This window comes from Geospiza fortis, unplaced genomic scaffold (genome assembly GCF_000277835.1).
Source record: "Geospiza fortis unplaced genomic scaffold, GeoFor_1.0 scaffold206, whole genome shotgun sequence".
Taxonomy (NCBI): domain Eukaryota; kingdom Metazoa; phylum Chordata; class Aves; order Passeriformes; family Thraupidae; genus Geospiza; species Geospiza fortis.
The window spans coordinates 1,753,541-1,767,279 of NW_005054311.1; the positions used below are offsets into that span (position 1 = coordinate 1,753,541).

The 13,739-nt window shown below is 37.9% G+C and overlaps 1 protein-coding gene across 1 annotated transcript in view; it reads left to right on the plus strand.

The window, feature by feature from the left end:
* RPRD1A (regulation of nuclear pre-mRNA domain containing 1A) overlaps window positions 1-13,733 on the plus strand; it is a gene marked incomplete at its 5' end in the record, with an annotated part of 40,728 nt that extends 26,995 nt beyond the window's left edge. Inside the window, one exon of the mRNA XM_031055633.1 lies at window positions 8,661-13,733. Within this exon, the coding sequence (XP_030911493.1) occupies window positions 8,661-8,810 (150 nt within the window). The remainder of the gene's footprint in view (window positions 1-8,660) is intronic.
* Window positions 13,734-13,739: the final 6 nt, after the last annotated feature.

A 13,739-nucleotide genomic window follows, 5' to 3' on the forward strand; every position in this document is an offset into this window, starting at 1 on the left:
GAGAGAGTTGTGACCTGGCTAGCAATAGATAAATCTCTACCTAGTAACCTGCAGTGTTAACCTTCATTCTCAAATTCACTTTCATCTTCAAAATAAGTACATGTAGTCTCAGCTTTACAGCAGTTTCATACTTTAAGATGTTCATTTGTGTCTGCTAAATAATGAATTACACAGTCCATGTTTTTGCAGTTCAACGCTTACAGCTTTAGGTTGCAAGAGTTGCACATGTGAAATCTGAAGTAGGAACTGAGACTGTTGTAATGACCTACAGGCAAGGGATGCATGAACTGAGGAATGTGCATCTGACACATCTGAATTTTTACAGTTCATCTGTTAGCTACAGTAAATATTTGAGTTTGAAGACTTTGCACAACTGTTCTTAAATGCATTGTTAAAGGCGTGCCTTTCTAATAGACCACCAAAATTCTTCACTAATTTTAAATTCTTCTAAAATTAAACACCGATACCCTTTAATTTGGATTTCATGTAGATCTTCCATGAATAGGTGAAACTTTAAGAAGCTATCTATAAGCCTCCAGCCATTTAATTTTTTTTCTTGTTTTCAAAACTGTTCTGCTTTATTCCTTGTGTGCCTGTGCAGAGTAGCAACTTGAGTATTTGAGCAAAATTGCTCAGAATTGTTCTGAAGTACTTGATTACTTATCATCAGAAGTTCTCCAAAGCTTAATTCTGTCAGCCAGTGTTTGAAACTTAAAAATTCAGTATAATTTAAGCTTCTCTTGGAAGTGTGTAGCTTTGAGTTTATTATAATGGCTAAATAAATGCTGTATCAGATAATAAACACAAGTAGACCAAGTGTAACCTCAGGCAGGCATCCTTCATTTCAGCTGCTGCTCATATCAGCCATCCTGGAATGCTTTAAATTAAATCATAGTCCCATAGAGATTGACTAATTAAATCAATGCCTTTATATAGAAATATATTTTATAAATTAATATTCATCACCCTCGACCTTTTATGATTGAGGGGAGATAAATATAAACTAAGCCAGCCTAGTAATATCCCTGCTAATTAAGTATACTCATAGAATCATCAAGATTGGAAGGGACCTTCAAGCCAATCCAGCCCAACTGTCCACCCAGCTCTACCACTGTAACCCCTAAACCACATCACCCCCTACCAGATCCAAGTGCCTGTTGAACGCCTCTAGGCATGGTGACTGCACCACCTCCCTGAAGGCTTGCAAGCCCTGTTTTGTTTTCTTCTACTTTTCTAAACATTGGGCAACTTTTTGGCAACACAATCTTCAACAGAGAGGCTAAAAACAAGTTTAGAATAAAATAGTCTTTAAAAAATTAGCTTTGAGTTAAGTAATTTATGTTTTCTCAAATTATTATGAAAGGGGGAAATCCTTTTTTCTGAGGGGACCTGAATTTTAATATACTAATGAAAATGAATTGAATGAAATTACAAGCCTTTGGAAAAAAAAAATACTTACTTTTATTATACTCATCAGAGATTATTTAAAACATTACTAACTTCTGTGAAGATGTCTGCCAAAGAGTTTTCCAGCTTGGGCTAAAGAAAACTTCTGCAATTGCAACCATGTACAGTTGTTCTCTGTGCTGGCCATGTGCTGCTTGGCCACTTCCTGTCTGTGATGTGTGACGTTCTTCCATGGGTGGGTTGTCCATGGCTCCCATGTATCTAAACAATGGGGAGATGGGAGCCAATGGGTTTGAATGCAAAACTTGGATAAATTCATATGGAACCTGGCACCAGAGGCTGTGAAGATTAAGGGATCCAGGACTAGACATTAAAGAATGGAATAGGAGATTAGCTGGCTGAGAAGGGAGTGACGAGCCAGAAGGGTGTAATACCATGTAGGACTGGAATCAACTGGAATTCATTTGGACAAAGACAATGAAAACAAAACCTGATGTGATGTAATAGATCTGATGAAGATATATAGGTGGAGAATAGGGACAGGCCAAGTAGAGGACTGGGAAGAAACAGGTGTAATTTGAACCAGAACTATAGAGAGACTGATAAATGGAGACCAGGATTGGAGAGGGAGAAATTTAGATCAGAATCAGAAAAGCTAGAAATGGGAAGAGGTAGGCAAAAACCAGTTGTGAGTGTTTGTATTGTGTCTGAATAGAGCTGTGATAGGAGTCTGAGAGGCATTGAATATCCTTCCTGGGCAAAGTCTGGTTCTAGGAGCAATGTTGCAGGAATGGAGATGGAGACCGGGAGTCAAGTCTGCAGTGAATGAGATTTGAGATACTGTTCTAGGCTGGAAGGAGCTGCACAAAAATTGCATTTCAAGAAATAGAAAGAATAATTTCTGGCCACTGAGAAGACTTTGCATTTGTGATAGTCACACTTCAGATGGGAAGTGTCCTGATAAAATGCTTTGTTTCTTTCTGCTACTGTTCCAGACAGGAATTTGTGGTTTGAAGGTCTGCAGTGTATTCCAGTCTGTACCACAGCATAACGGTTGATGGTAGGCAAAGTCACATAATCAAGCTTTCCCCAGATGGTCACTAATTTAGTTTGTGGATTTCAAACTTCTGAGTTGATTGCTTCCTATTGCTTCACTTGCAGACAAGCTGAGGAGTCTCTAATACTTTAACTTAGAAAATTTCTTTGAAGTGTTAATTTCTTGGAAATTTTAGGTACTTAAAAATATGAGATACCTGAAATTAGAGGATGCATTTCATTTTCATCTGTCAGCTCAAAGAAGGTTTCTGAAGAATAAATTGTGTTTTGTAATGGTGAATCTAGCCATTAGAAAACCTGAGAATATTAATAAATCTATGCACAGAATAATGTGTACAGTAAGGGGCAGTGCATAGAACAAAACAAACAAAGCAGTCACCACATAGTTGCTCATTTCTTCAGTGCTATTTACTTAGTTCAAAACTTGGCAAGGCCAAATGCAAAACAGATATTAACATATTTAAAAAGTTGAAGCTTGCTTCCAGAAATATCTTTTCTAGGGAGTAGGCAATGTGCAATGGAAGGTTAGCCAAGTCTATCCTTTCCTAAGCTTGTCATAACTGTCCTTAGTTCTTCTACCTCGTGTGTGAAGCTTATGGATATTGGTTAGTCTCTTAAAGTTATTTCAGGGTTTCATTTATCCTAAACACTGGTAAATAGGTTGAGCTTTTAACTGTACTGCTGACAAATGTGAGCCATGCCAAATTTTCAAAGGCAGCACAAAATTTAACCCCACTCATCTATTTTCCAAGGTGATAGTGAGGCTTACCTGAATCCTCTGAGTCTAGTTGTCAGTCTTCTTGCAGAAAAATACCCAAACTGGGTGAGGTAGAGTCTAGCAAGGTAGAGTCTATAAATAACGTGATACTGAACTTCAGAATCTAGATATCACGCTATCACATGACATTTGCTTTCATCTGAACCTTTGAAGAGTTCTGGCAGTTTCTGCATTGTTGGACACAGTACAGGAGAAGCCTTTGCTCTGTGACCCAGCTCTCACATCTGCACCTGAAACAAGGTTGGAATGGACCTAGAAAGTCAGAGATCTCAGTTTTAAATACTGTGTTCATACAGGCCATGGATGCTGGTGTACACACATGTCCTCATCACCTTAAAAGCCTTTTAAATGTCTGGGTTTTGTTTTTCTGTATTGAAGTATTTATTTCCACCTTACCTTTCTGTAGCTAACAAGGGTACCAATTAAATACTTCTCTTTCCTGCAAACCTTTTATTCTTGCTTTGCTACACATGTTCTGCCATACGGTATTTTGGTGCAATCCATAGCATCAGTGATCAGATGAAGGTTCAAAGTCATATTAATGATATAAAGGAAAAGCATATCCATGAAGTTTTTTATCTGTAGCACCTTCCTATTGCAAAGCATCTTTATAAAGATCTATTTTATTTGGAAGGGAATATATTCTCTGCATTGCACAGCTTGTTTAACCTGCCCAAATTTTTATTATTTATGATGTCTATAATGCCTAATCAAAAATTTGGCTTTTTTGCCTGGTACTTTTTGATGGAGAATCACTATTAATCTAGATTCTGAATCCGTATGTTATTAGCATTGCTTTCACAAAATATCTATATACACTGTCAAATAATGGAAATTGTAATAACTGGTAGGACTCTAATGAGCAAAATAAGTTCTAATTACCTCATAAACCTGCTTTTATGACTGGAAGTAAAGACAAATATTACCTGAAAGTAGTGTTAGCTTAAACCGCTGGACAAATTGAAGAGATCTTAATTCCAAACATCAGGTTGCCCATATATACCAAAAGTAAGGTTCTCCAGTAGGTAGGAAGAAATGCAAATTAAGCTCAGTGTAACAAAATAAAGCATCATACTTCTGCCTGTCCCTGACTCTCTGAAGTAAATGTCTCAAATCTTGCCTCATTTATACAGGGGTAATTTGAAGTTTATCTTAAATAGTGCCAATCAAATTGAAATTCTCCATGAAGATTTCCACAGTTAAAAGTGTCGAAAACAGGATTAAATTAAATTGTTACTTGGTTATATAATGCCCAGCATTTCTAATGGAGCAACAGTACTAGAAATAACACCTAGATATCCCAGTTCCCACTTCTCTGCTTTCATTGTCACACTGTTAACATACACACTGAGGAAAAGGGTGGTCAGTACATGTCCATGCTATTATGATAAAACAGTAAAGGCTGGATATACAGTGAGGGTTGTTGATAATGAGTACTTAATACCTGTATTCCAGCAGTCCAGGACTAATTACGTCATGCCAGGACAATAATAACAGCTTTAAAAATACAGAAGCAAACCTTTCAGAAGAGACTAGTGGTTTAAAATAGAATCAAACTGTGAACAGCACCTGCCTTGAAAATACCTCTTAAACTGCTGAGTCACTGTACTTGAAAATCAGTCCTCTTTTGGACTTGTTCACCAGTCATAAAAACTGGACATCTCCGGTGATTTCTAGAATAGTTTCAGGAGTGTCATGGGAAATTAGGTGCTCTGGTTAGGTGAATATTTTTTCTCTTTGTGGAGGAGGATTGCTGTGGACATCTAACCTGCAGTTTCAGATCTCACATATGCTTGGATTACTGAAATTGGATTAAAATTGCATTCTGTAATTTATATTCTGTGGTATTTGCTGGGTCTCCAGGATGAGGAGGAAATGAGTGAATCTGACTCCATGTTCTTAGAAGGCTAATTTATTATTTTATGATTGTTGTCTCATACATTAGGACAGTGCACGGCAACAGTTCTATTATCTTTATGCTGCAAGGATCCCATAGCTTCTAAGCTTCATATCTTCTTAATGCTTCTCGTGGAGTAGCTCCTCTGAGCAGTAACTCCTCTGGATCCCTGCAGCAGCCATCTGATTCCTCTGCTTGGTACACCCTTTTATGGCACTTGTTCTCATTAGTTACAGGTGTTCTTAATTTCTAGTAATTGATCCCAGCTGCAACTCATGGAGGGGTAAGATTACATTCTACTGTCCCCCTACATATGATACTATATTTTATTAAAGAATACTATACTAAAACTATACTAAAGAATAGAGAAAGGATAGAGACAGAAGGCTTAACAAGAATGATAATGACAAACTCGTGACTCTCCAGAGCCTCAACACAGCTGGACATGATTTGTCATTAAGTTAAAACAATTCACATGAAACCAGTCAAACAATGACCAGTTGGTAAACAATCTCCAGACCACATTCCAAAGCAGCAAACACAGGAGAAGCAACCAGATAATTATTGTTTTCCTTCTTCTCTGAGACTTCTCAGCTTCCCAGGAGAAGAAATCCTGTGAAGGGATTTTTCAGAAAATATGACACTGAGAATACTACATCAATAATATAATCAACTATAAGACCTTACTTTTTTTTTTTACTCTAGTTTTGCAGTAAAAACTTCGAGCAAATTTTCTCAGAGTTTCATATTTCTGAGAAGGCTTAAGGAACAAATTTTGTCTCCCTAGAGTGCATTACGCCAGAGATGTTGGTGAGAGGAAGATGACTGTGTTATGTGGGAGACACAATTTATGAGAACATTTTCCTTAGTGAGGAAAAGGAACCTACTGTTAGTAGTATTGATCAAGCTGATAGTCACTAGGCAACAAGTCCCAGGCAGATTTATATGGAAAATGCTGGATGTCAGAAATGTAATGTTGTTATGGAAATGATTTATTATCAGCTAAAGGGAACTTTAAGGGAGTGAAGGAACTGACAATCTAATATAAGGCACATTTCAGGTTTTGGAGTAAAGTCTAGCAAGAATATAGCTGCTGGGTCTGTTGCTAAGTGACTGTCTATTTGCCTAACTTCAGGCTTCAAGCTTGTGAAGTGATACTGATTCGTGGCTTTACATTCCTCATTGATAGAGAATAAACTTGGACAGGATTCAGCTCTTTACAAGAATTAACTGCAGGAGGGATTTTATAGTTAATATATTTTATGATTTTTAGGCCTCTTGAGTGTATTGATTCTGCTTACAATTCTGCTCATCCTCTTTTGTATAGCATTACATCTTTCACAGTGGAGGCAAGATCACCTAGCTTCCTCAAAATCCTTGTCACCCCATGAGCAATCTCCAAGCATCCTGCTTCTGAAAATAGGGATTCTAGTTGACTGGTATTCTGTATTGCCCCAAAATGGTTGTTTTAGTAAACAATGAAACCTGAAGCTGGTCTTGTCCTCTGGCATAAAATCTGTTCCCTAAAATAATAGGAGTCTCTGCATCCTGGACTAAAATGCATAGTGAGAATGCCTGAGATTGGCCTTTTACATGCTGGAAAAAGATTACACATCTTGCACAGTCTGCTCAGTGAGGCCTCTGGATGCTGCTGTAAAATCAGGTATGAAACAGTGAAGTATTTGTGGTCTTAGGGCATTAGTGTAGGGATACAGTGTCAGGATACAGACCTTCATTTCCACAGCCACGTCCTGAAGTCACTTGCACCAAAGAGAATATTTTTGGATAACTGTAGCAAGTTCTCACAGGACCAAGGGACTCACAGTTGTAAGACTTCTTTGGCCACCTGTATCCTAAAATAAATACTGCTTTACCCTGGGTACTATTACCAAGGGTTTACAGTTCCACTGACTGGGCATCTGTAGTATTTTCACTGTGTTTAGTATCTCATTAGAATCTGCATGTAATATTTGATTTTGAAATATAAATGATACCAAGGAATTGATGATCCTAATTCAGGGGCACTTTTTCTTTCTCCTATGTAAAGATTTGAAATTCTTTTAGCTACCCATAATGATTCTTATTTAGAATTTAAGGTATCTCATGGTTCTCTTACTGCCCTTGATAAGAAGCTCATGTAGTTGCAAACCTTTTAAATTTGTGTTGGACCTTGTCCAGTAATCTTGGTCATGTCCCAATTATCTAACATTCTTTACTACATTTTTCTATTGCATTGGGTTCTACTGCCAAAAGGTCTTTTCATTATTCTTCCTTATTACTCCATGTTATTAACAATATAGTAACATATTTAAAATTGTGGTTTGAGCTTGTAAAGAAATAGCCTGATTGTTACCTTTTATAGACATTTGCACAGTGTTTTCGTACTTGCTGGAACTATCAAGTGTTTATATTTGTTACTGTTGCTGGATCATGTAGAATTTCCCCCCACTGTTATTTAAAAGTGGTTATAGTCATGACATCTTAGTTTTCCATGGGCTCATTATCCAAGTTGTGGATTACTTATGTGTTGTTCCTTCCAACCATTCTCAGGCTGCTGCAAAACCTGCAGCCACACTAGAAAGCACCTGCATTTGATTTGTTGTGAATTGTGTTATTTTTTTATGAAGCACTGCTTTGTCTGCTAGTGCTTAGTTTCTTCTCCTTTCCAAGTATTTGAAATTCAAATATTCCTGTGAATTATATGTTAATCTTCTTATATTTTGGAATAACTGTTTTCATTTTATAAAAGCTGGTATTCTTCTCCATTATGTCATGTGTTCTTAAGAGGTGACCACTGACTGTATTCTAGTGTACTGATTTACAATGTTGAACTTTATTTATATAATGTTGTTTCAATCGAAAATGGCCTCATAATCATTAAATATGTAAATTGGGAGTGGTTTGACCTGTATTCCAACACAATATGAAATCCTAAGTTCCTAATTCAAAAAGTTTCTGAAAACCCAGGGTTCAATACATAAATGTACTGAGGAAATATATTTTTATTATAAAAGTTAATACAAAATACTTGTCATTTATCAGCTTGGTAGGACCTATTAGGCCTAGTTAGGGGGTATTTGGTTGGTTTTTATTATTTCAGCAGTATGAGATGAAAGTAACTTCTTTGACATCAGTAAGTTTATCCCTCCAGCCTCTGTTATTGATAGTAGAATATGTGTAACAACTATCCTTAATTAAGTTTTAAGAATAATCCTGTTCTCCTAGTTACATGGAGAAAAGCCTGTGGTTGTGTTGGCTGAGATTGCCTTCCTTATTTAGCATTGATATTCTCAGAATTTAAAGCAAAATAATCCCATGGCTATGCTTTTGAACTCCATTGCTGGGAAAATGGTAGAGCTGATACCTCTGCCTCCTAAATACCCAAATCTCTGGGTTCTCACCTGTTAAAGGCTCTTTACCTAACTTGCAGAAGGAATACTTAGTTTGGAAAATCACAGGTGCAGTAAGTAGTAGGGATGGTAATGGCAATAAAACCTCATATGGAATTCTTCTGCATTACAGGAGTACAAACGCAAGTTAGCCAGAGTGTCCCAAGTACGGAAAGAACTCAGGTCACGCATCCAGAACCTGCCTGATCTCTCTCGACTTCCCAATGTCACGGGCAGCCACGTACACCTACCGTTTGCAGGAGACATCTACAGCGATGACTGATTCCCAAACATCCCCCCATAACCTCTGCTTTTCTGTGAAATGAGGGGTAGGCCAGACCGATCGGTACTCTTGTAGTATTATTTTTGTATATTGTTGCAGAGTGTCAGTAAAAATACTTTAATAATTTATAAAAAATGGTTTAAAAAGTTGATTTGTTTACTATTTTATTGGTGAGTGAACATAAGGGTACATTTATAAAAGTGGCATCTCTGTCTGTTACATGGAAGAATGAATAATTATCTTTTGTAAAGATTTTAGTTGGGTGCCCTGTAAAAAAACATGCTAAGATTTTTCTTATGTACCCTATATTTAATGTAGATCAATATATAATCAAAACATAATTCTAACTTGAGACATTTCCGTTGCTAGTGGGAGAGTGAAACATGGAAGTCACAGGCTTAGGTTTGCAAGAAGGCCAATGCAATTTAATGCAAAGTTAAAAATTAAAAATGATCTTACTGTCCATTACATTTAAATTACCCACTCCCAAAACAATGTGGGTTTTTTTGAAGTAAATGCTAATAACCAATTTGCTATTGGAAAATATTAATCATGTTACACTGAGCAGATCTTCAGACGACTCAAAATACTACAATATTTTTGTATCATTTAGAAGTCAGCATGTAGAAACTATAAAATTGGTCAGTTTAATTATGTTTTGAAATTGTAGCTTTTTACAGCTGCTTAGTTTCTAAATCGAGGGACCATTCATTTGCAATCTAATCCCGTTCTGGAACATCTGTTTCCATCTAAAAAGGTTAATCCCAAAAATGTGAAGCTATTTTACAGTTTTAATTAAATTGAAAGGTCATTCTCTAAACTGTCTCAGTTGCTAAGTGCCCGTTATTAAAATTTGACAATGTACCATCCGTACATGCAACAAAATGGTGATACAGCTATACTGTACATCCTCTTCCACTGAGAAACCCTGGACGCCAGCATGGGCTACCACCACCCCACCTTCACCTGCTCCAGCAAATATTTCTAAATCTTGGTTGTCTTTTTCTCGCACAACAGGAGGAGACTGTTCAGGCCTGTGTGTAACTCAAACAGCAGAAAGCTATTGCCCAGTTAAAAAACTCTGTTGCATGCCTTAAATGTGGTATTTGTCTGGGAACAGCTGAATTTGTGAAGAATCCTCATTTCCATACTATGCATCAGCTTTTAAGTTCACTTAAAAACTTAAAGATACAGATAGGCATTTAGCACATTGCCAGAAAGTTACGGCTTTTCAATTTACCGGAATGAGCCATGTAATCATTGAGTGATTTTAAATATGCCTACCTGTACCTTTGGCATTTTGATGACCTAAAAAACCTGGGCTGCAAGTGTTTTGAGTTGGATATATCATAGGACTGTTTTATGATTGCATTTTGTCCATGGTTTTACACTTGTTGGGCATTGTTTTGTACCAGTTCACTTCACAGTTTACAAGTTTAATACACCTCACATGAAATCAAATTTTTTACAAAAAGCTGTTCTTTCTTTTCAAACCCCACAACAATTCAAAATAGTCCTGGAGTGAAATTGTTCAAGGTAGTTATCTGTCACTTGTTACTGGCTTCTACAGGGTTAATCATTAGAATAGTTGTAGGATGTGAATGGAGAATAACCACTCTCTTTAAAATAGATACACTTGGACACAGGCATCTCAATCCAGTTACTTTTTCTCATGGAAGTTGAAATAAACGGGACAGGAGACTTTTCTCCTTTTAATGCCTTTATTAAAAGTGATCAGCTCAAGATTAGGAAGCCCGACAGTCTGCAGTCTCCGTCTTCTTTCCCAGCGTGGCTCAGAGGAAGAGGATATGCGCAGCTTTGTCCACTAGGGGCAGAGCTGGGGGTCCAGTCCTCGTGGTAGCTTTGGGCGGGACCCTGGTCTTTCTCGCTTTCCACTGCTTCCTGGCTCTGGGTCCCGTTCCAGATGACTTCCGTAGTCAGGGCGAGGGGCACAAGGGTCCCTCAACATCTCTGCAGGCCCAGCACTCTGTTCCTCATGTCCAGGCACCACTCTAATTTCTTAATTCTGCATTGGCTCGTTGTTTTTGGGGTCTTCTTTGCAAGTCTGACACGTCCCATAGTACGCTGGTTCCGAAATCTGCATATTCTAATGCCCCACCCCCCCACCCCCCCACATTTCGTCTTCTCTCCCACTGACTGGGGAGAAGAGCTCTCAACCCAGCCCTGGCTAGGGTCTTTAGTGATATAAAAAGAACGATTAACGCTAATGACTTGTAATTATCATAACAACAAGTAGCACTGCAGCCGCACTGGTCTGATAGGTTTCTGTAACTTTTTCTACAAAAAAAATTGGCAGAATTTTGTTCATAACAGTCCCCCCTCTTTTTCTTTGATCGAAATTTAATTTAATTTTAAGCTTAAATTTAAGCTCGCATCAACTTGCAATTTCTGACTCATGAACTTCATATTTCTTTAATTTTTTGTATTGATTATAAATTTCTTGAGCACTCTGGTACTCATGGTTACTTAACTTTGTTACCTTTCTTGGTTTCTTCAGGTTGGTCTGCACAGCTAATACTACTATTTTAATAAAACAGGAAAATAAGCTTAGTAAAAAGAACAATCTTCCAAGTATACACACAGTGAAAGGATCTACTTTTTTCGATACCTCTTTTTTGATAATCTCTAGGTCATCCCACCAACTGGAATCAAGTGTAGGAGTTTGTTCTTGGTTATTTACACATGCTAATTTTTTTATTTCTTTTGAAATGTTTCTAATAATTGCATACTTTTTCTCTAATACTGCTTGGAACCTGATGATTCTGTTTAACATCGATATTGGGGTTTGAACTTGGCTTTTACAATTTTGGATTTTCTCAATTTCTATTGCACTTTGCCTCTTCTGTTTGGTTTCTTTAAAATGATTGTATATAGGAACTCCTGAACTTGATCTAGTTTCTTTGGATAATAAGAAGAAAGTTGGTTTTATCATTCTAGTGGTGCAGCTGCCAGACCAGTCTATTGACAATTTAGTGTATGCTGTAATACTAGAGATCAAAATCAGGTGTAAAGTGCTCTCTCGAAATGTGTCATCAGTTTCTGCTGGGCATTCCCTATATTTACTCAGTTCTTTCATTTTCCAAAAGGGGTTTACCTTTTTGTCAGTACTCTCATAAAATTCATATACTTCATGGTGGGTACACTTGTCTCCTTCTTTTTTCTCAACAGATTCTAATTTATTTGGAACTCTTGGGATCTACCGGGTAGCCAAATTCTTTACTGCTAAATACCTGTTACAAACCAACCTGTTACAAACTATTTTTCTTACTGTTTTTACCATTTCTTTTCTTTGTACCAGATCTACTGAGCTTGCTTCAGCAGCATCATATTCAAAGCACAACCAGGCTTCTCTTCCAGGGCACTCTCCCAGGAGTGGCTGCCTAAAAGTGGCAGTATTCTGTGCCTTCCAATTTATTCTCTTATTTTTCTGATAAAGGACCAACTGGGAGAGGTTAACACAATTAGGGTTAGAACTGATGTGGACTCTAGACAAGGAGCTCACTTCTTCTTCCTCGTGGAGGGGTTGGTAGCACTCACTGCACGGCTCTCCTGGGCTCCTCAGAGCACCACCAGCAATTAGAGCCATCATTACTACTCTTCCCAAGAGCCCGGTATGGGTCATCTTGCACAGCCTGCCCACTCGGCCTTGCCTCTTGGGGAATTTTACTGAAAAGAAGCTTCCAAGCTCTTTAGAGTCTCTTCTACTCGCTTCTCTGGGTAAACTTCTCTTGGTCTGTTCCTTACCAATTTGTTTTCTCTTAGGGGAGTGCTCTGTAGAGGATTAACTTGGAGTCCTTAGGACTAGACTGGGAGAACTTAACCAGAATTACTTATTTACAGTCTTAAACTTTATACAACCTTATTTTACACACAGAACTGTCTTGAAACATTTTAAGCTGTGTTAGGGCTCTGATACCAATTATTTTCCCATACAGTTCAGTCTTTTTTACTCTTCCTTCTGAGAGTCAACTTTAAATCTTTTGGTCCTTTTATCACAGTATACTTGGGTGAATTAACTTATGATGTGGTTGACTTTTGTCCAGTGCCCGGAGGTGAGAGTGTTATGGAATCTGGCCCAATGCCAGAGGGAAGACTGATGTGGAGTCCAGTCCAATGCCAGAGGGAAAGTGGGGTGGAGTCCGGTCCAATGCCAGAGGGACAAATTGATGTTGAATCCTGGTCCAATGCCAGGGGGCGAGAGTGATGTGGAATCTGGTGATGTGGGTCTGCTTTTTCCTTTTGAGCAGACCCTTTTCCTTTGGTCTGCTCAGTCGAATCAGTAATGAGGAGTACCTGAAACAGGCTTTCAAATATAGGCATTAATGGTCTGCTATTTTATGATTCTATCAAAACTCAGTTTCTTCGGTTAATGTATAATTGGTTAATTTCTCTTTTTCTGTAGCTTGCATGTTTCTCTCATCGACTCCTGCACACTCTGTATTTTGCAGGGAGTTGTATTTCTGTTAGCTAACTTAACTCCTGAAGTGCTTTTATTCTTCTATTTTCTGTGTATTTAACTTACTGGTTTTCTGTTCTATTTTCAAGATCTTATCTATTCATCTCTTGCCTCTGTTTCTTACTTCCATTAACAGCTCAAATACTACTTTTCTTTCAACTCCTTACACTTAGAACCATTTTTTTTCTCACACTATTTTTCAACACGATACACCTCCCTCTGAGGAGATGTGGTAAAACTTATAATGCACAATCTACATTACCTATACTTTCATCCGTCTACGTTCACTCTCTTTTATTTCTCATTCACTTTCACACATTCCTTCACACCCTCAAGAGGCAAAGTGGATGTTTATTGCTAGAAAATCACGGATCCCTGTGGCCCCCCTCACCTTGGGGTTGGCCCACAGGTCTCAGTATCTCTGGGCCTCTTGGAAGGGCCCTGACTCTGGC